This window comes from Eptesicus fuscus, chromosome 7 (genome assembly GCF_027574615.1).
Source record: "Eptesicus fuscus isolate TK198812 chromosome 7, DD_ASM_mEF_20220401, whole genome shotgun sequence".
In the NCBI taxonomy this organism is placed as follows: Eukaryota; Metazoa; Chordata; class Mammalia; order Chiroptera; family Vespertilionidae; genus Eptesicus; species Eptesicus fuscus.
The window spans coordinates 75,814,945-75,833,752 of NC_072479.1; the positions used below are offsets into that span (position 1 = coordinate 75,814,945).

General features: G+C 35.4%; 1 protein-coding gene across 1 annotated transcript in view; it reads left to right on the top strand.

Annotated features, from left to right (window-relative positions):
* The window catches only part of SOX5 (SRY-box transcription factor 5), a 971,057-nt gene that overhangs the window by 740,701 nt on the left and 211,548 nt on the right, over nt 1-18,808 (top strand). The window contains exon 9 of the mRNA XM_054719220.1: nt 16,315-16,401. Within this exon, the coding sequence (XP_054575195.1) occupies nt 16,315-16,401 (87 nt within the window). The remainder of the gene's footprint in view (nt 1-16,314; nt 16,402-18,808) is intronic.

Genomic DNA, 18,808 nt, shown 5'->3' on the forward strand with positions numbered 1-18,808 from the left:
GGAACACTGAGACCTGTTGCCAATTTGAGTGAATATAGTGACTGTACTCGGCCGGGGCCTAACATTGGAGCCAGGCCTTTTCCTGTGGGCTGGTTTCCACCATGTCTGGGACTGGCTCGGTGACAGTGGGTCTTTTGTTGTGAAAGGCTGGCTGGTACTCCCCTCCTTTGCAAAATGTCTAACAGCTACACAAATATAAGAAAATAGGAAAAGGGACTTACTGTAGCTTTTCTCTTAGTAACTTAATGTGGAATTATTAGTTTTTTTCTTTTCTTTCTGTTCTTTTTTTTTTTTTGCTCCTTTTTTGGGGAAAGTTTGAGTTAAATAAATAAACTTAAAGAGTGATATAAAAGTCTGCTTTTGGATAAGAATTGAACCCTGGTAGTCCCTGATTAGAATATGATACGTATGGAGAAATTTTTAGTAATTTGATTCACAAAAATGGGCTTCTGAATAAGGTATTTTAACTCCCCCCCCTCCCCCGCTTTTCTCCTATCAAAGTTCATGCACAGAGAAGATTGTTTTCACTCAGTATCTCCTCCACGAAGGAAAGATACAGCATGTTTATAAATCTGTTATGTATTTCACTTTATGAAACAAGCACTCCACCTTCTCTGCCCGAACATACTGGAGAGAGGCCAACAGACTAACCACTTACTGTTTCTAGTCTAGTAAAATTTGAGAAATAAATCAGCGAAGATTTTGATTTGAGTGTGTGGTAGAAAGAATGCCCAGTCCTCATACAGTGCCCAATTCATAAAGGCATCTGTAACAAGCGTGTAGTATTTGCCAGTTAGGTGCTGCTTGCTGATAGGGTGACAGTTCCCAGCTGCATTCAATTATGCTTCCATTATTTCTGTTGTTTAAACACACTGAGGAGTACCAGTTCAGAGGGTTTCACAAATGCATCTAAGTTCCAAACCAAAGTAAAGAGCACGTTAAAAAAAGAAAGCACCGAATAGATTCTGAATGGAGAATTTTTCTTCTGAATCTGAATTTTTAGAATCTCCCCTCCCTGATTCCACCCCACACACACCCAGCATTTATAAAGTCACACACACAACATGTAGTGTTTGATTTAATGCAGGGTTGCAATTCAATCAAGAGACTGCTGAGGTCATATAATATAAATGGCTACAGTACTTCTTGGCTCGGTTATTGCCTTGATCATTCAGGGCTTTGTTTTTGTTAATTGAGTAGCCTCCTGCTGGGAGGAGCTCCTAAATATTTTGGACTGTATGTCACTAAAAATAATTTGGAGTCTACGAGGTAGTGGGGGAGGTGGGGAGGAGGTAAGTTTCACCCGCAATGGATAAGGGAAAAGGAAAGCGGTTGTTCTGAAACCGTGACAGGACAAAGGATAAAGAAGCAAATTGTTTTTGAATAGAAAAATTAATCATTGAAAAGGGACTGGCTATTGTGAGGCAAACATAAAAATACAGGGAGCCTTTAGCTTGAAATATATGAGAAAAAGCACTATAGAAACTCCAACAGAGGCCTTTAATGGAAAATACAGCCGGCCATCTCATTACAGTACATCCCTGGGAGCCAAGTGTTATAAGCATTAGTAAGAAGGTGGCATTATAAAAAAAAATTGATTATAATCAAGCTTAATGTATTTGAGGCTTAATAAAAGTATTGTGTGGAGGTAGAGAGTATCATGGCATAATAGAGACCTCTTAGTATTGGATCGTTCGTAAGTATTGTATTTTATAATGCTGAACACTGGAGGCCTTTACTTCCTGGTGGGAAAATAGGAGCTTGTATGGGTAAAGAGAAGATCACAGAATTGTAGGCTGCCCCTATTAACCTCAGAAAATATAATTCAACGTATATCTTACCGTTTTAATCTCCCAAATATTTATCTAGATTTTAGTATAATACATTATTGAATGTAACAGACCAATGTCTCCCCAAGGTCACTGTTTGTAATTTAGTAAATTGTAGGTGTCCAACTGGAGAGCCTGGAGCTGCTGGTGAAGAATGAATGCTTGAGATGCCTCATTAATTTAATGTAGGTAAGAGGCTGGTGGGCTTAAAGGATTTGGTGGTAGCCCCATAGAGAACTACCTAAATGTAATTCAAATAGCGTGGAATAAACTTTTTTTTCCTATTATTTTCCCCCCTCCATGCTGTGAACCCTCACTGATCATTATTTTTTAGGCACTTTATGTGTCACAACAAAACCAGAAATGCTGAGATATGTATGAAAACAAGAGTTTCGATTAAACTCAAATCAAGTATCTTTTAAAGGTGTTGGATTTTAGTTTTTATACAGCTTTGCCTGGCACAGAGCTCCTCTCGTGTTTTGAGATTTGGCTTTGCTGCTTTATCGTTTTGAGGGTGCTGTGCTGTAAGCTTGGAACAATTTGCTGAGAAGAAAAGAGAGAGAAATAAATAAGCCAAGTCTTATATCTAGAATTATGGACTAAAAAAATAAATAAATTGACACCAACAGTGTATTAGGAAAACCTGTTAGGTCATGGATTGAATGGAATTTATACATTTCAGAAATTTCTGCATAAATAATTTAATCTCTTCATTAAACAAGTAATTTCTCTCTTGTTCTTTGGTACTACCATGGAAGCATTATGTTTTCCTTCCTCTCATCAGAAATGGAACTTTTTTACTTTTAATTTCAAAAACATATATTTAAGTAGGTAATGCACCTTTAAAGGTCAATTTTGCTGATTGCAAATTCATTGCAATGACTTACAAGTTTAGTTTACCAATTATTTTGCAATATAAGATTATAGGTAGCTACTATACTTGGAATGATTTATCTGGAATGCTTGTTACTTAATTGAAGATTCAACCCCTATCATTAGAATACTTTTAGCAGAATGCTTAAGTATGTTTATAATTTATCATAATTGTTAACAATATTTTATCGGAATTTTCTCTCTGGAAGAAGTCTGAGATTTTTCCAAGTAGTTGAAGTCAGTGAAGTCTTTTTTGATACCCTCTTTGGTATTTATTCCAGCATTCATTTCGGGTGGGGGAGCTAATGTCCTACAACAGAGACTAAGTGGGGTTCAACACACTTTGTGCCTCTGTGGGAACTGAGATAGTCCTTTCCTGGGGGCTTTAATATGCCTCAGGGAAGTTTTTCAGAGGTGTAAACACTTGAATTTCTAGCATGTGGAACCCAGAGCTTTGTGGCTTTTGAAGGACTATTCCCAAGTTTACATAAACTTACTCTCTGACCCCAGGGTCAGAATATTGGATGGTTTGTCATTTTACAGGTTTTGTTATGAAATACTGACCTATATCGTATTTTTTTAACTGCTGATATTTTACTATACTCCACCCAAATCTCTAGGCTATTTTAAGCAACGTTTTTTACCTTTTTAAAAAATGGTATCCTTGTAAATCAGTGAATGATTGAGAAAGCATGCAATACTCATCAAAGTATGGCCAACATCCCTTGAGCCCTTCTCATCCTGATTCACTTTTTTGCCTCACATACATTTCTAATGAGATGAGTTCAAATTATTAATAAATATTATATGTTAATTGCACTAAATATATGTATATGTGAATGAGAAAGATTTATGTGATATATATCTCTATCATTGATTACATATATGAGAGTACAAGTGTTCCATCATAACTTCTGGAAAGCTAAGCACAGGAGAAAGAAGGAATAGTCAACAGATCTCTCTTTTTTTATCTTTCTTCTATTCCTGGATATTTCTTTCTCCCTTCAAATGTTGGTGTGTCATGTTTTCCTCTCAGTTACTTGAGACATAATTCTACAGATGTTATTGACTGACGTTTTTAAGAATATAGAAAGAGCCAAGGCTGGGTATCTTGGTTGGTTGGAGCATGAACCTGTGCACCAAAAGATTGAAGGTTTGATTCCTGGTCAGGGCACATACCTAAGTTTTGGGTTCCAACCTTGGTTGGGACACCTACAGAAGGCAACCAATCGATGGTTCTCTCTCACATTGATGTTTCTCTCTCCTCTATAGAAAACATATCCTCCTGTGAGGATTAATATATAATGTCAAAAGGTTGCTGTGCTGCATGTTAATTATACTCAAGGTATATAGAATATTTTAATTTCTACCATTAAACCCCTTCTTAAGGTTAGTCATTTGTTGTCCTGCCGTTCCTTTAAATGAATGATGATGGTATTATCCCATTCATTCTTCTCTGATTTACCAAATAATTTATAACATTAATTTGACATTTTTCTCCATCTCAGTTCTCAACCATTCAAAAAAAAAATGCCCTTGGCATTTGGATGGCATCTCATGAGTTTCTTTGTTTTTTCTGTTTGCCATTTATATAATAATAGGTACCTCTCTTGTGTGTATGATACATGACATTGAAAACTACATACATCTTTCTACCTTTGTTTGTGGTCCTTTATTTAAGATTTTTAAACAAAATTTGTGTTGACAGTTCTCCAGTAGTAATTTTTTTATTTTTTAATAAACAAAATATAATGAGATCCTGGTAGTTTGTTATTGCATTTTGTTGTGAGTTTTTAAAATTTGTTATATTTATTTCACTGAGCTGTAAAATAGAAAAATATTTGAATATATTTGAATATTTTTTAGTTGATAATGTTTAAATTATCACTTAAGTGGCTCTGTGGTATAAGTAAAATTCTTTTACCTTTCTAAGAATTTAGTCAATTCTACTTCAGATCTTGTTCAGTTGAAAAAAATATTTTCAGCCCAGCTCAGTGATTGAGCATTGTCCCTTGGACCAAGAGATCCCAGGTTCTATTCCTGGTCAGGGCACATGCCCGGGACACAGCTCAGTCCCATTGTGGCGGTGTTCAGGAGGCAGCCGATCAATGATTCTTTCTCATCATTGACATTTCTATCTCTCTCTCTCTTCCTCTCTATCTAAAAATCAATAAAGCATAGTTCAAAAAAATAAAAGAAAAACGTTTTCAACTTAAATTTCTGAAGATTTAATAAAATGTTTTATGCATATTTTTTATATCCTGAATCCATGTTTATTCCACCAAAAATTACTGTAGGTCTTGGAAAAGTGCAGATTCCTGGGATTCAACCAAGACATAAAGACCTGGACTCTCCAGTGGTCCTGGAAATTCGCCTTTTAAGGAAGCTTCCTGAATACTATTAACTCTAGCTGGACTGGGGTCCACTTCTGTTTTCCTCTTGTCAATATGCCCCATCTTAAGAAAAATACCTTTTAATTTAACTTTATATTGCTAGTATTATTTGATTCATATTATTTTTCTAATTATGGACAAGATTATTAATTGGTTCTATTTTTGGAAATTGTTTTTATAACAGGTTGGATTGGTAAGCAGAAGACTGCTTTATAACTCTTTATGGACACACTATGATAGTAGCTTTTACAAACAATCTATCAGCATATTTATTTACTATAATAATTCAAGTAAGATGTTGCTCTCTTTTACTTCAAAGAATGAAACAATAGGACAGCAATTCAGTGACACTAGTGATTTGACTCAAAGGTTTAGTGTCTGGTCCCTGTTAGTCTGTCCATCATCACAGGAGATGGTGAGTTATTTGAGGTACAGAGGACATGCTTTTGTGCCTATCACAGTGCCACAGTAGTGGCTTAGTAGATAGTTGTTAGATACATTAATGAGTATATAGAGTCTGATGCCTCCCAATCTTTTGTGTGTGCATGCATGTGTGTAGATTCTACAAAATAAAGAAAATAGCAGTATCTATACATGACACTAAAAGTAAAGATAGCAGTTTTGTATATTCATTCAACTCGGGAACTAAATGAGTATACCAATAGATTGTGCATGCCCAATTTTATACCCACTGTCTTTAACCTTGAGAGTTGTAAGTCTCTTGTGGTATATGCTTTCTTTTTTTTATTTATTCAGACTTTTTATTTGCTTCCTTTTTATTTTCTTTCATATGTTCTTAAATAAAAATGATTTTTAAAGAGAACTTTTACAGGTTCTTTTGTTTTTTGCTGTTCTGACTTTTGGGGTTCACAGCATATTATAGCTAACACATGGCTATAGGTTTCATTTTTGCCTAGATTGTGTCTAAGCTTGTGAACATTAAATGCCTTTTTAGCAAAAAAAAAAAAAAAGAAAAGAAAAGAAAAAAAATCCCCACAAAACTATTGTATTTTCTCATCTAAAATTACTCTAAAAATGACACGATCCAAAAATCCATAAAAGGTTATGAGAAATATAACAAGTTGTTAAGGCAGATGGACTACTTTGGTTGAGAAGAATATGTGCAAATTTAGATATATGATTTTAAGCAAATCAGAGGATTTTTTTCTTAATTGTAAATCTGATGTTATGTATTGAACATAAAAATATAATTTGAATTGTAAGTAGCTTTTCAGCTCAACTGTTCAGATACCTGCATATCACAATCTCACAATCTCTGACTTATCATATGAATCATGTCAGTTTTTATTGTTCATATCTCTTCAGGCATCTGGCAAGCTGAGATTGCGATTTGTTTTCACATATGTTGTGATAGAGAAGATTCAGGATGTGTAGTGGTTTAGCATCAGGCTGTATGCGTTTTAATTCTCACTTCCAGTGGTAAAACATTCTGTCATATTTTTAAAGTATTGGAATTCTTATTCTAATGTATGTTAAGTGGTTTTCTATTTCTATTCTTTTTGTATCTTCTTTATCATCTCTACTACCCACTTTCACAATTTTAAACAACAAAATTGTGCAAATATGATCATTAATTTTCCTGTTCAGCATTGTCTAGATATCTAATTAAATAGATGATTATGTTGATAGACTTTTTTAAGAAGGATAATTGTGTCATTTAAAATTCAAATATTTAGGCAATTTTTTCTTAAACATATCAGTAGGTATATATAATGTGCTTAGAACTATGCGGTTTCAGCCTTATCTTTACTAAGCTATGATATGCTTAAGCTATCTTAAACTTTTCCTATTTGTTTATGTATTTGTCTTGTGAAATTAAGACTTTAAAAATATATGACTTATCTTCTTATACCTTTTGCTATAATTTAGTTCTTAGAGATTGTCTTCTATATTTCTTTCTTGATCTATCTCTCATATGTACAGTTGAGAAAATACTGTTTCAAATAAAATTAAATGGAAAATAACAGGTTTATTACAATTTGTCTCTGAGAAAGTTGGTTATTTGATGGATGACAGTAAAAATAGTTATGAAAATAGTTTATGAGAAATATTTTCACTTCCTTAACTTGACAGTTTTTATACATTATGAACATCTTCCTCTGAATTTTCTTTCCATTAAATTGCTTCTGCTTTCTATTATACCCCTCTTGCCTTGCTCACTCCTTTGCTTCCTCCTACTCCCCACTCTAAACCCTCTCATTGTAACTAATGGCAAGAACTTAATTCACATTTCCCCACCCACACTTTGCTAACATCATAAATTATTCTATACAAATGGACAGTATTCATTAGCTGTGCACTTTGCTGAAAGATCTTTACATGAGAGTGCTACACGCTCCCATTTTTATTAAAAGTTAAAATGCTTTTTCTGTCATGGGGGTTGGGGTGAGTTAGGATGATAGAGGACAGGGCTACCGTGCTAATAAATAAAAATAATAACTATTACCGTTGGTTGAGTGACCCTGGGTAAAGAGCACTACAAAGCTATTTGTTGTTCCCTTTCACTTGTCAACAGCACTGACTTAAAAGCTTTAGCCATTGTTGAGGACCTAATAGAACCTTTGAAAAGTTAGAAAGACAACTGTCAAAAAAGAAAAAAAAAATTCAGTCAAAGGCCCTTGCTGGTGTGGCCAGTTGGTTAGAGTGCCGTCCTGTTCACTGAAGGGTGGCGGGTTCGATCCCAGATCAGGGTGCACCAAAGTTTCTTTCTCTCTCTCTGTTTCCTCTACCTTCCTATCTCTCTCTCCCTCTCTCTCTCTCTCTCTCTCTCTCTCTCTCTCTCTCTCTCTCCTCTCTCTCTCTCTCTCTCTCTCTCTCCCTCTCTCTCTCTCTCTCTCCCCTCTCCCCCTCCCCCTTCCTCTCTCCCCTCTGTCTCTTTTTTTTTTTTAATATATTCATTGATTTCAGAGAGAAAGAGAGAGGGAGAGATAGAAACATGATGAGAGAGAGAATCATTGATCAGCTGCCTCCTGCACACCCCCCACTGGGGATTGAGCCCGCAACCTGGGCAAATGCCCTTGGCCGGAATCAAACCTGGGACCCCTCAGTCGGCAGGCCAACACTCCATCCACTGAGCCAAACCAGCCAGTGCTATCTCATCTTTATTGACATGAACCAACTGAAAAATTCATAACAATAATAGATAACAAGTGAAACTAAGGGTCGTGGGTCATTATCATAAAAATGTATAGGATTCATGGAACTAGTATCCTTGGATGATTCTTTTGATTTCTCAGTAGTTTTAGTGATGGGCAAAGTGAAACAGATATATTTCTTTCATTTGATTTTTGAAATAGTCCTCTTGGGTGTTGTGCACTAAGTTGTAGTTGTAATATTAGTCAGCATTTTGTGTGTGAGTGTCGCTGTGTGCCTAGCATTGTTTTAAGAACTTTATATAAATTAACTCATTTAATTCTTTTTAAAAATCCTTTGAGATAAATGCAGTTATGCTTCCCTTTAGAGATGAGTAAGTTGAAGCAGAGTAGTTAAATTACTTGCCAAAGGTCACAAAACTAGTAAGTGATAGAATCAAGGTGTATGACATTAAATTTTTATTTTTATATTTAGTAGCAAAACATGAAATATTTTGTACTGGGGAAGATCTCTATGCAATTACTTTTTGAAATGCTGCTCTCAAATTGCTTATGTTATTTTTTCTGGAATCTAATATTTCAATCAAGAAAAAAACAGAGTGGTGCAGAGTGTGCAAGAAAATACACTTATTTTCTGAGTAATGGGGTAGATAAAACTATGAGATTTTCCTAAGTCTATCTGTTCATGGAAATTTTTGTGTAGAAAGTATAGATCCATCTTATGAGGAGTACTTCCAAGGTTATTCAAAGTTGTTGATATGAAACAATTATACATATTGATTATGGCATATTTAATTGTATAGTATTCTTCTAAAATGTGGTACAAAATTGGGTATAAATGAATAGGTATGTAATATTTCATTTTATGAAAAGATAAAAATTAAACCTGTGAGTAATGATTTAGATATTGCAATAATCCAAAAACTTATTCCATATAAAAGATTTCAAAACTTGCATCAGCAGGCCAGACAACTTTTTTTTTTTTTCTGGCACTACTAAAAGTGAATTATTTCTAAAACTTCATTCACTTCAGGATAATGACATATAAAATGAGGCTTATTGAAATCCTAATGCTTTGGAATTTCAGATGTGTTTCTGTTGTGTGTTGTGGTATGTGTTATTTTTTAACATTTCCTAGAAGAACTTGACATTTCCAGTGGCAGACTAGCTGTAGTGCTTGGCTAATGGGACTGTTCCAAGGCCTTCTGGTCTTCATTGCACAAATAACTTCCCAGATATGTAAAAGTTTTTACACTACTTCCATTGCAATGCTTAATATTTGCTCAAAATGTTTTCTGGACAGGCCACTATTTCAACATGAATTATAATCTTACTGATGTATGATTTCCAGATTTGGCTCAGTCTCTCCCTCAGGAAAAAAAAAATCAGTTATTTAATAATTAAATATCAACCTATTGAATTGTAATTAGCTTTTTGAAGAAAAATGTATTTGGCCACGTACACTAACTTGCATTTATTCTTCAGTTTTGGGGGGCCAGCTAGTGAAAGCTTCTAAGGGAAGAATATTGAGTTAACATTACCTAATTCTAAAAGAGATTAAGGATGCAGAACACCTGTCATATAACTGTTGTCTAAAACTAGATGAGGTGAATAAAACTGAACATTTCATGTTTGAAAGTTTGACTCTGTATTAAAGGAACTTGTGTGTGGTATATTGAAAAGAGCAGTCTATTAGGAGTTAGGCTGCAAGTTCTGCCTTTATCATTAATAGATTTTTCATCTTAAGAAAGCTTTAACCTTAATTTACAATTTCAGTCTGTAAAATGGTTTGTTCTAAACCAGCTATTACCAAGTTGAGCAAAACAGTCCTCTCTTAACACTAATTTGCTTGGTCAAATATTTAAATAATATTGTATAATCCATTACTCACTTTAAGATTGACAGTCCATTAGCACATAAGAAGATCTAAATCTTATAAAAAAGAAATGTAAATATGTTTAATGTTTAATTAGATTTACATGATAATGGAATGCTTACTTTGTTTGTTTTAGTAACTAAACAATTTGTTCTAGTTATATCCAATATATGCCTTAGTAAATTACTTTTATGAAATGCTTATTATCTAAATGATATCTAAAAAACTTCCCAGATTTAAAATTCTGATTCTATGACATGAATAATTTACATATGCTTTTACTTCTTGACTTCAAAGAAGATACTGGTAGATTTTAAAGTTAAACCATTGTGTTGTTCCTTTCAAAGACAACTCCCATTCCTGACTATGCACCCTATCACATGTCAGAAATAACACAGCTTAGTCTAAGCTACAAAATTAAAGTATAAACAGTGGTAGATTTGGTATGACCTAACTCCTGGGACTTTGTTTAAAAAGTCAAATATTATACATACATATTTTTTGCTTGTTTGATTTTTCAATGAGCTCTGCACTGCAGCTCAAGGGAGATTAAGGGGAAAAACCTACATAAACACAAAGCGAAAACCTGAGCTTGTGTGTAAAGCTACTGCACTGGAGCAAATGTGGTTTAATTCTTGGCACTGGCAGCTTGTTGGAGAATTACAATATGTTGGCATGAGTCTCTAGGTCTCATTGTTCCAGATGAGGGAGTCGGTCTTAAGAGTGTTTGGCACTGGAGGGAAAAAGGAGTGAGAGTTATAGGGAATGAACAGGCCCTAAAGAGGCAGGATGCTGTTGTAACAATGGCTGGCACAGTTGGGGGGGCCATTCGCTGGTGGGGATTGCTATAGTCATTGATGTGAAGAAGCATATGTGAGCAAAAGAGGCAAGGGTGAGAAGGAAGAGCAAGCAAACATATCAAAAGGGCTCAGTTGGCAAAAAAGGACAAAGTAATCCACTTAGAGTCATATTAATATTAATATGCTGATAAGGACATTTTTTATATCTCTCTAATTTATCTCACAGTTTATTACCATTCATTTTATTTTCTCTTTTACAGTAAATACAGATTTGCCTTTCCTTTAAAGAGACAGATCTTTGAATTAAGAGCACCTGGTTTTGTATTTCATCTGTTCTGCTTTCTGTCCAGGTGATGTCCAGGCAAAGTATCTTTTGAGCCTTAATTTTCTCATATACAAAATGGATATTATAATAAATTTTACCATTGACACAATTTTGTTTGTATCTGACATCAGTCTGCAAATGAAATGTCATTCAAATAATAACAAGTATTATTCCTCACACTTATTTTAAAATAGGGAGCCCTATTTTTTTTATTTTCAAATCAACTGTGATACCCCAATTCTTGGGAGTAGTAAATCTCAGGAAAAGCTATAAAAGTTTTTGCATTAAAATTATGATATATCTTAAGGTGAAAATAATGGGTAACCCAGAATTTGAACATTTGGAAATAATTAAGCACACAAACATCCCTCACTCATCGTATAAAACACAGTTCAATATATATTAATAAAAGTACATTGCATTTCAGAAATGGAATATTTAATACTATATATTTTATTCCAAAAACGCGGAAGTAGCAGCACTTACATAATAAATTTTTCAAATTGTGTCAACTTTCACTTTGCTTGTATTCACACATTAATGAACAGGTGTATTATAAATATTGGGATTTTGCCATTTGGTCTTTTACATTTCTCATGAATATTCTATAGAATCTTTACCATTTTTTAGAGAAATTTTAGTTATTTGTACATGTCCACCCATTGTGCTTATTATTGTGAGATCATTTCTTACCACCCTTTCATGAACTACCACTGGAAACAAATTGAAACAGTTGTAGTTGGTAGAATACTAGATTTGTTTGTTTTAAGCTCTGTGATTCACAGCAACTCAGATAGAGAGGCAAAGTGGGTAAAATGATGTGCTTTTGGTCCCTCTTTGCTAGCCAGTGTCAAAGTCTTGGTGAGAACCCAAATTGTTTGACTTTTAACCTAATAGTCTTTCACTATATGAATATATTTTCATTTTGTTGTGTTTCTCTACGAAATGGTCATAGGTGTTCCTTAAGTTATCCAGAATTTTAAAGTTCAAAGTCATACTGTGGGGCTGCATTGAGAACAAAAAGAAAACTATAGGAAATATAGGCTTTTAATCCCACCATACTGCTTATAGATACATGTCATCCAGGGAATTCAGTTTATCCTGTCAAGTTTTTACTTCACCCATCCAATGGAGTTAATAATGTTGGGGCAGGAAACTTTCCCCACATCCCTTTAGTTCTTATGGCTGGTTGAGTAATTCAAACAACATATAGCGGATTAACAGAAGAAAATAAAGTTTTAATACACATGCATGGGGAATTCACATAGCATGAAAATTCCAAGGGCAGTGAGGCAAAATGTCATTTTGAACAAAGGAGAGGGAGGTAAGCAATTCACAGGTAGATTAGAAAGAGCAAACTTTGGTAAAAACCAATTCTTGCAAGGCTACCGAGAGACAAAGGGGAATCTAGTGGACAGGTTTTTGCTTGAATCCTTTACATCTGCCACACTTGTCATAGGTGTTGAGATGACCATGCTTGAGTGCCCTTCTTGTAGCAGTTTTTTCTGTCTAAATGTTTTAGGCAGGTAAGGAGAGGGAAACAAAACAAAAACAACAACAACACACACATACATACACACACAAAAAAATAACAACACACACACGCACGCACACACACACACACACGCACACACACACAAAACTTTTGCCCTGCCAATGTCAACCCATAAGACAAGAGGTCACCAGTTTAATTCTAGGCCAGGGCACATGCCTGGATTATGGGCTCAATCCCCAGTGTGGTGCATGCAGGAGGCAGCCGATCAATGATTCTCTCTCATCATTGATGTTTCTATCTCTCTCTCCTCCCTTTCTCTCTCTCTAAAAAAAAATAAATAAATAAATAAATAAATAAATAAAAAATAAATAAAATAAAACAAACAAAAAAACATGTCTTGAGTTTGTTAGGCTTTCACTGTTTTCAGCTGGAAATAATCTGCTGGCCAGGGTGGTGCATTCTTGGGTGACTCCCTTCATATTCCCACAATTACAAATAGTTTTCCATCCTGTTCACACTTGTTTGGTAGGTGAAATTAAGTAATGTGTTTGTAATAGAAAGAGCTAATATGACTTGGAGATGGAACTAACTCCATATTGGGCAGGTAGTGATAGCTCCCTAAACTTTGGCTTCTTAGATCGTAAAATGGGTGTACCTAAATCTAATTCAGAAGATTAGTGTGGGAAGTTTAAGATACTATAGGCAAAGGACCTGGTACATGGCTTAGCGTTTGGCCCTCAATACAGTGGCTGTCTTCACGATTTAGTTGTTGACAAGCAAGTTAGGAATTTGTAGGGAAAAACAAAACAAACGTTAGTTCAAGACTCAATTCTGTCCCTTACATTTCGTGAAACCTCAGACAAGTCATTTACTTCTGTTTCAAGTCTGTAAAATGGATATAATAACACAACCCGAGTCTTCATGTATTTGCTATGATTAAATGAGAGAATACAGGTTAAAGCATCTAGCATAGTTCCTGGCACATAGGCTGCTCAATAATTGTTTATTGAACCTGAATTCCAAGTATATATCTCATCCATTTGCAAATAAGGGTGTCTTTATTCAGCCACAGATGTAACAACCTGGAGTTAGATGCGTTTCTGATTTTGCATCTTTCAAATTACTTGGCCTTAAAGAAGTTATCCCTTTTTTCTGTAGTCTACCTTAAAAGTTAGGTACTTGAAAATAAAGTGGCTCTATATATGAGACTTATATCTTTATGCAAGTTAATAAAGAGGCCAGGAATGTTCTGCAGGTTTCAGAAATCTGGTGGCTGTTTCTTTAACTCTGCAACTTAGACAGAAGACTTCTGTTTCTTTATGAGCACACTACAGTGAATATTTTGTCTAGCTGCAGGGGAAAAGCTTTGTCATGGACTTTGCAGACAATAGCCTTAAAAGTAAAATGGTCTGCTTTTGGTGCCGGGAGGTTCAGGAGCCCATTGTTAGTGCACAATGGATTTCTATTGCTGCATTCCTGCTTTGCAAAGGTTTGTTAGCTTTTAATGACTGACAGTACTCCATTGCAAATACCATATTGGCTGTGCCCTGTTTACATGCTTCTCAAGAATTTTTGTGGAGTGCTAGAAAAAAGAAACAGTGGTGTTTGTTTGACCTACTCTGATAAGGTTTAAAAAATAATTTCACTCATGAAGTGTTTACTGGGAATGGAGAAACAGTGGAAATCTTTGCAGAAGTATTTAAAGTTACCTTTAAAGCCTCAATAAACAGAAATATTGAATACAGTAAGAGTATATTTAATCCATTTTATTGCTCATATAATTGTCATTACCCTTTCATAAAATGGATATTTTAAGAAAAAGTAAATTCTTTAGGATCTTTTTCTTAAATGTGTAAAAAAAAGGAAATATACTTTGTTACAAAGGAAAATAAGTACTTTCACACATTCTATAGGTAAATATGCACACAATGATTTTGATACATATGTGTATGCATGTATATAATTTTCACTTTACATACAGACTATATAAAACAGTAATACTTCAGACGTTTTTCACCGTTTTACTTTTTCACAAATTTTTGACATCTGAAAACAAAGCATTCCAGATAATTACAGTTATTCCAAAGAAAATTTCACCTTCACTTTGTTGAAAACTCCACACGAGCCTGGTGGCATGGCTCAGTGGTTGAGCGTCGACCTATGAGCCAGAAGGTCACAGTTCGATTCCTGGTCATGGCACGTGCCCGGGTTGGGGGCCAGATTCCCTTGTGTGGTGCATGCAGGAGGCGGCCGATCGATGATGCTCTCTCATCATTGACGTTTCATGTTTCTATCTCTTTCTCCCTCTCCCTTCCTCTCTGATATCAAAAAAGATATTTTAAAAAAAGAAAAAAACTCCACACAGGCTTTGTGATACAGCTGAGGGCTATAAGATCACGGCCTTAAAAAAAAGTAGGTAGCATTAGCTAAAGATGAGGATGAAGGTACCTTAAAATGCATTTGATGTGGGGAAAATTAGCCAGTTTCTAATAATCTTATGGTCTCTAGGCCAGACGGTCCCTTTGATAAGTTAACATGTACTCCCTTTATGCTGCTAGTAGGGGGTAGACAACTGTCTGCACAAACACAAATACACATAAACACCAATGGGGAGAATGGCAGTGCATGTCTTAGATCTAGATAATAAGTGTGGGTATTGTTATTTAGATGGCACATACTGGGACACTTATCTTTTAGTACACTCCATTTTCTAACTGAATGCAGTGCTAATCGTGGGATTGAAAGCCATTGTAATTGTGTACCCATCTAAATGCTGACAAGAACATACAATTACATTGTTTGGAAGGGAGTTTAATGTTTGGGGACTTTATTAGCATTTATATTTACTTATGCATTAAAATCCAGACACAAAAGGAGAGGTCAAAACCATGTGATATGTAGAAACAAATATCAGAGGGAAGCATAACTTTGCTCTCTAAAATATGTGTGCCCTGTCCCAATACAGGGCATTTTAAAATGAGTGTGACACAAATCTGAAATAAGCAAATAATAAGTGCCCATTAAAGGCATTACTCACCTCTCTAGATTTTGCAATCTTTGTAAAGCTTCCTTTGTACCAACTTTTTTTTTTTAATGTTCGCAGCAAATCTTTCCACAGTGTGCTTACCACCACACGATGTTAAACACATATTATAAAGTGGATGTAATTGTAAACACACAGAGGGATATAATTACATGTAGCAGATTTAAGAGCTAATTCTTTGCCCTTTTTTTTTTTACTCTGCATTTTATCAACATAATTATTTTTTTGACTGCAGACTAACACCCTGAAATTGACAAGCACCCATTATAGCAGGGATTTATTCACCAAATTGAAGAACAATGAACTGCAGGTTTATATGTACCCATTGTCATAAAGAATTAGAAGGGCTTTGTTCTGCAAGAGGAAAAAGCTAATGATTTTGAAACAGCAGGTGACAAAACACACTCTTTTTTCCCTCCCCTGTTATCAGTTTGTTGATGAAGTCATTATGAACTGGGGCTGGGATAGGGACAGCCTTATTTTTAGCAGATAGGCTTTTAATGAGCTCCATTGTAAAGACAGTCATGTTGATTTGCTTACATTATTTTTTTTTCCTTCTTTACTTAGAAACCCCCAGTATTGAAAAGCTACTATCAAAGGACTGGAAAGACAAGCTTCTTGCAATGGGATCAGGGAACTTTGGTGAAATAAAAGGTAATATGTTTACAATTATTTAGATCCAAAATAATCCAAAATTATTTTCTCTCTTTGTACTGTATGGGATAAGTGGTGTGTTGTTTTAATAAAATAACCTTACTGTATCTTTAGAAGGCTTTGGTTTTCATCATTAAAAGATACGTGATTTACTTCTTAAATAGGAATATCTAAAGAAGAGTTAAAAGCTGCATATTTTGAGGTGATTTCACATAGTCTACATATTGGAAGTATGGATGTACATAATCTACATTTGAAACCAGAATGATTAATGGGGAAATTTAAAAGAAATTTGCTTTGTATTAATAAGGGCAATGTTTTTGGTGGTGTGTGTGTGTGTGTGTGTATCAGAAATTACATACAACAAAGAGAAAAATCCTATATGGGCTTCAGATAATACTGAATATTCATATCTACTTTTAATTGATTTTTTTTTAGAGAGAGAGAGAGAGAGGAAAGGAGAGGGATAGATAGATAAAGACATCTATGAGACAGAAACATCAATTGTCCGCCTCCCGTACACCCCCTACTGGGAATTGAGCCTACAACCCAGGCACGTGCCCTGACTTGGGATCGAACCCGTGACCTCCTTGGTCGTGTGTCGATGCTCAACCACTGAGCCACACCAGCCAGGCTGAATATTCATTTCTTAATAAACTTATACTAATAACAAGGGGAGAAGATTAAAGTTTATATAAAAATATGGTCAAATAATCCTTACAAATTAATTTAAAAGTGTGTTTTCTCAGATCATAGTATGCAATCTATGGTTTTCTGTTTGTTGTTCATAGGACACTTTTGGTTCTGAGTTCTAAAGGATAATTTTTTAGAAAAAAGTACTTATTAAAATATTGTTATATGCTACTCTGTATACTTTGTGATTGGGACTGAACATCTATGTATATTTATATGCATGTAGAAATATGGGCATAAACAACTTTTTGCATGTGTGCGCATGCACATGTGTTCTCCCAATGAGAGGCCATTGTCTCTCTTGAGGCGCCACCTCAGAGCATCCAGGAGGAAGGCAAAGCGTAGATCAGTCTTCTAAAATGTTTGGTCCACACGCCAGTAACATCTCAGTAACATGACACTCCCAGAAAATGTTTGAGGATTTCACTTTTCATCATCTATTTGGAGTTTAGGTAGATTCAGGTTATGACTAGGTGGGAATGGGAGATGAGAGAATGAATGGGTGCTAATCAACAAGATCTATAATGGAATCCAATTTAGACAAATAATAATATGCCTTAAAGAGCTCAAAAACAAAGTTTAAAGAGAACAAAATAGTGTCTCCCTCAGGCAGCATAGCCCTTATATTAATTTGTTGCATTTTAACCCATTTGCGCCTGAGATAAAGGACTTGTTATTCTCCTGGGTTCTTTATTCTCCTCTGACCCAGGTAATGACTGAGAGTAGCACAGAGAAGCCTGCCCGTCCCCAACCTTGTGATTGTGTTCCATTGGAGGACAAACATGCGCCCCTCCCTTGTTTTGCTCACAAGTCAGACTTAAAAGCAGCCACAGCAGCGACGAGAGGCTCAGAGGAACGATGCTCCGCTGTCCTCTCTGGCTTGCCTGAGTGGTTAGTTCAGGGAGCTGTGGTGCCCTCACAAAAGAAGTTTCTGTCTTTAATTTTGAGGGGTTTTTTTTTTTTAAGCTTCACATTCAGAGCGCAAGTTTGGTTATTGTCCTCTGGTTCTGTTCAAAAAGCTGTTTTCTGATGCGTTTGAAAAGCAGCCGTAGATCTTTCTTCTGTCGGGGCAGGGTGATTGGGTGCTCGGATCAGGGGTCAGGTTTGGCAGAAGACTGGGAACACTGCGCTGGGCTGCCTTTCCTGCTGACTGCCCATGACAGTTGCAATTACTCCCCATTGTTCGTAGGGGGCTAGAAAGTGGAGAGGAGACAATAGTGTGCTGCCCTCTGGGGGTAAATAAATTCGACTTAATGGAGCTTGGGGGGTCAGGCTCGATGGTTATGTGGTGCCCAGGAATGTGGTTTTCATGCCACCTCAGAAGTTAGACAAGAACAATGGCTTTGTTGTTTGGCAGCTTTTTTTTTTTTTTTTTTTTAATGAGGCAAATAAAGGTGTAAGTCTTATGGAGTCATACACTGTGTACACTGTTTTTGGTCAGGGTAGGGAAAGATAAGTATGACCTTTATTCTATTGTTAGATGATTTAATAATGATACCTTAGAATAATTATTTGAATAGAATGTTTGCATATATCATGATGTGTACAGCCCCTGCAGTATTTACCGAGTCTTCTTGTGGATTGAAACTTTTCTCCTCTATTTAACCAGATCAGTTTTCATTTAACTTTTATTTTCTTTTTCATTGAGTTTATTGGGGTGCCCATCGTTAGCAAAATTATACAGGTTTCAGGTGCACAACTCGACTACACACCA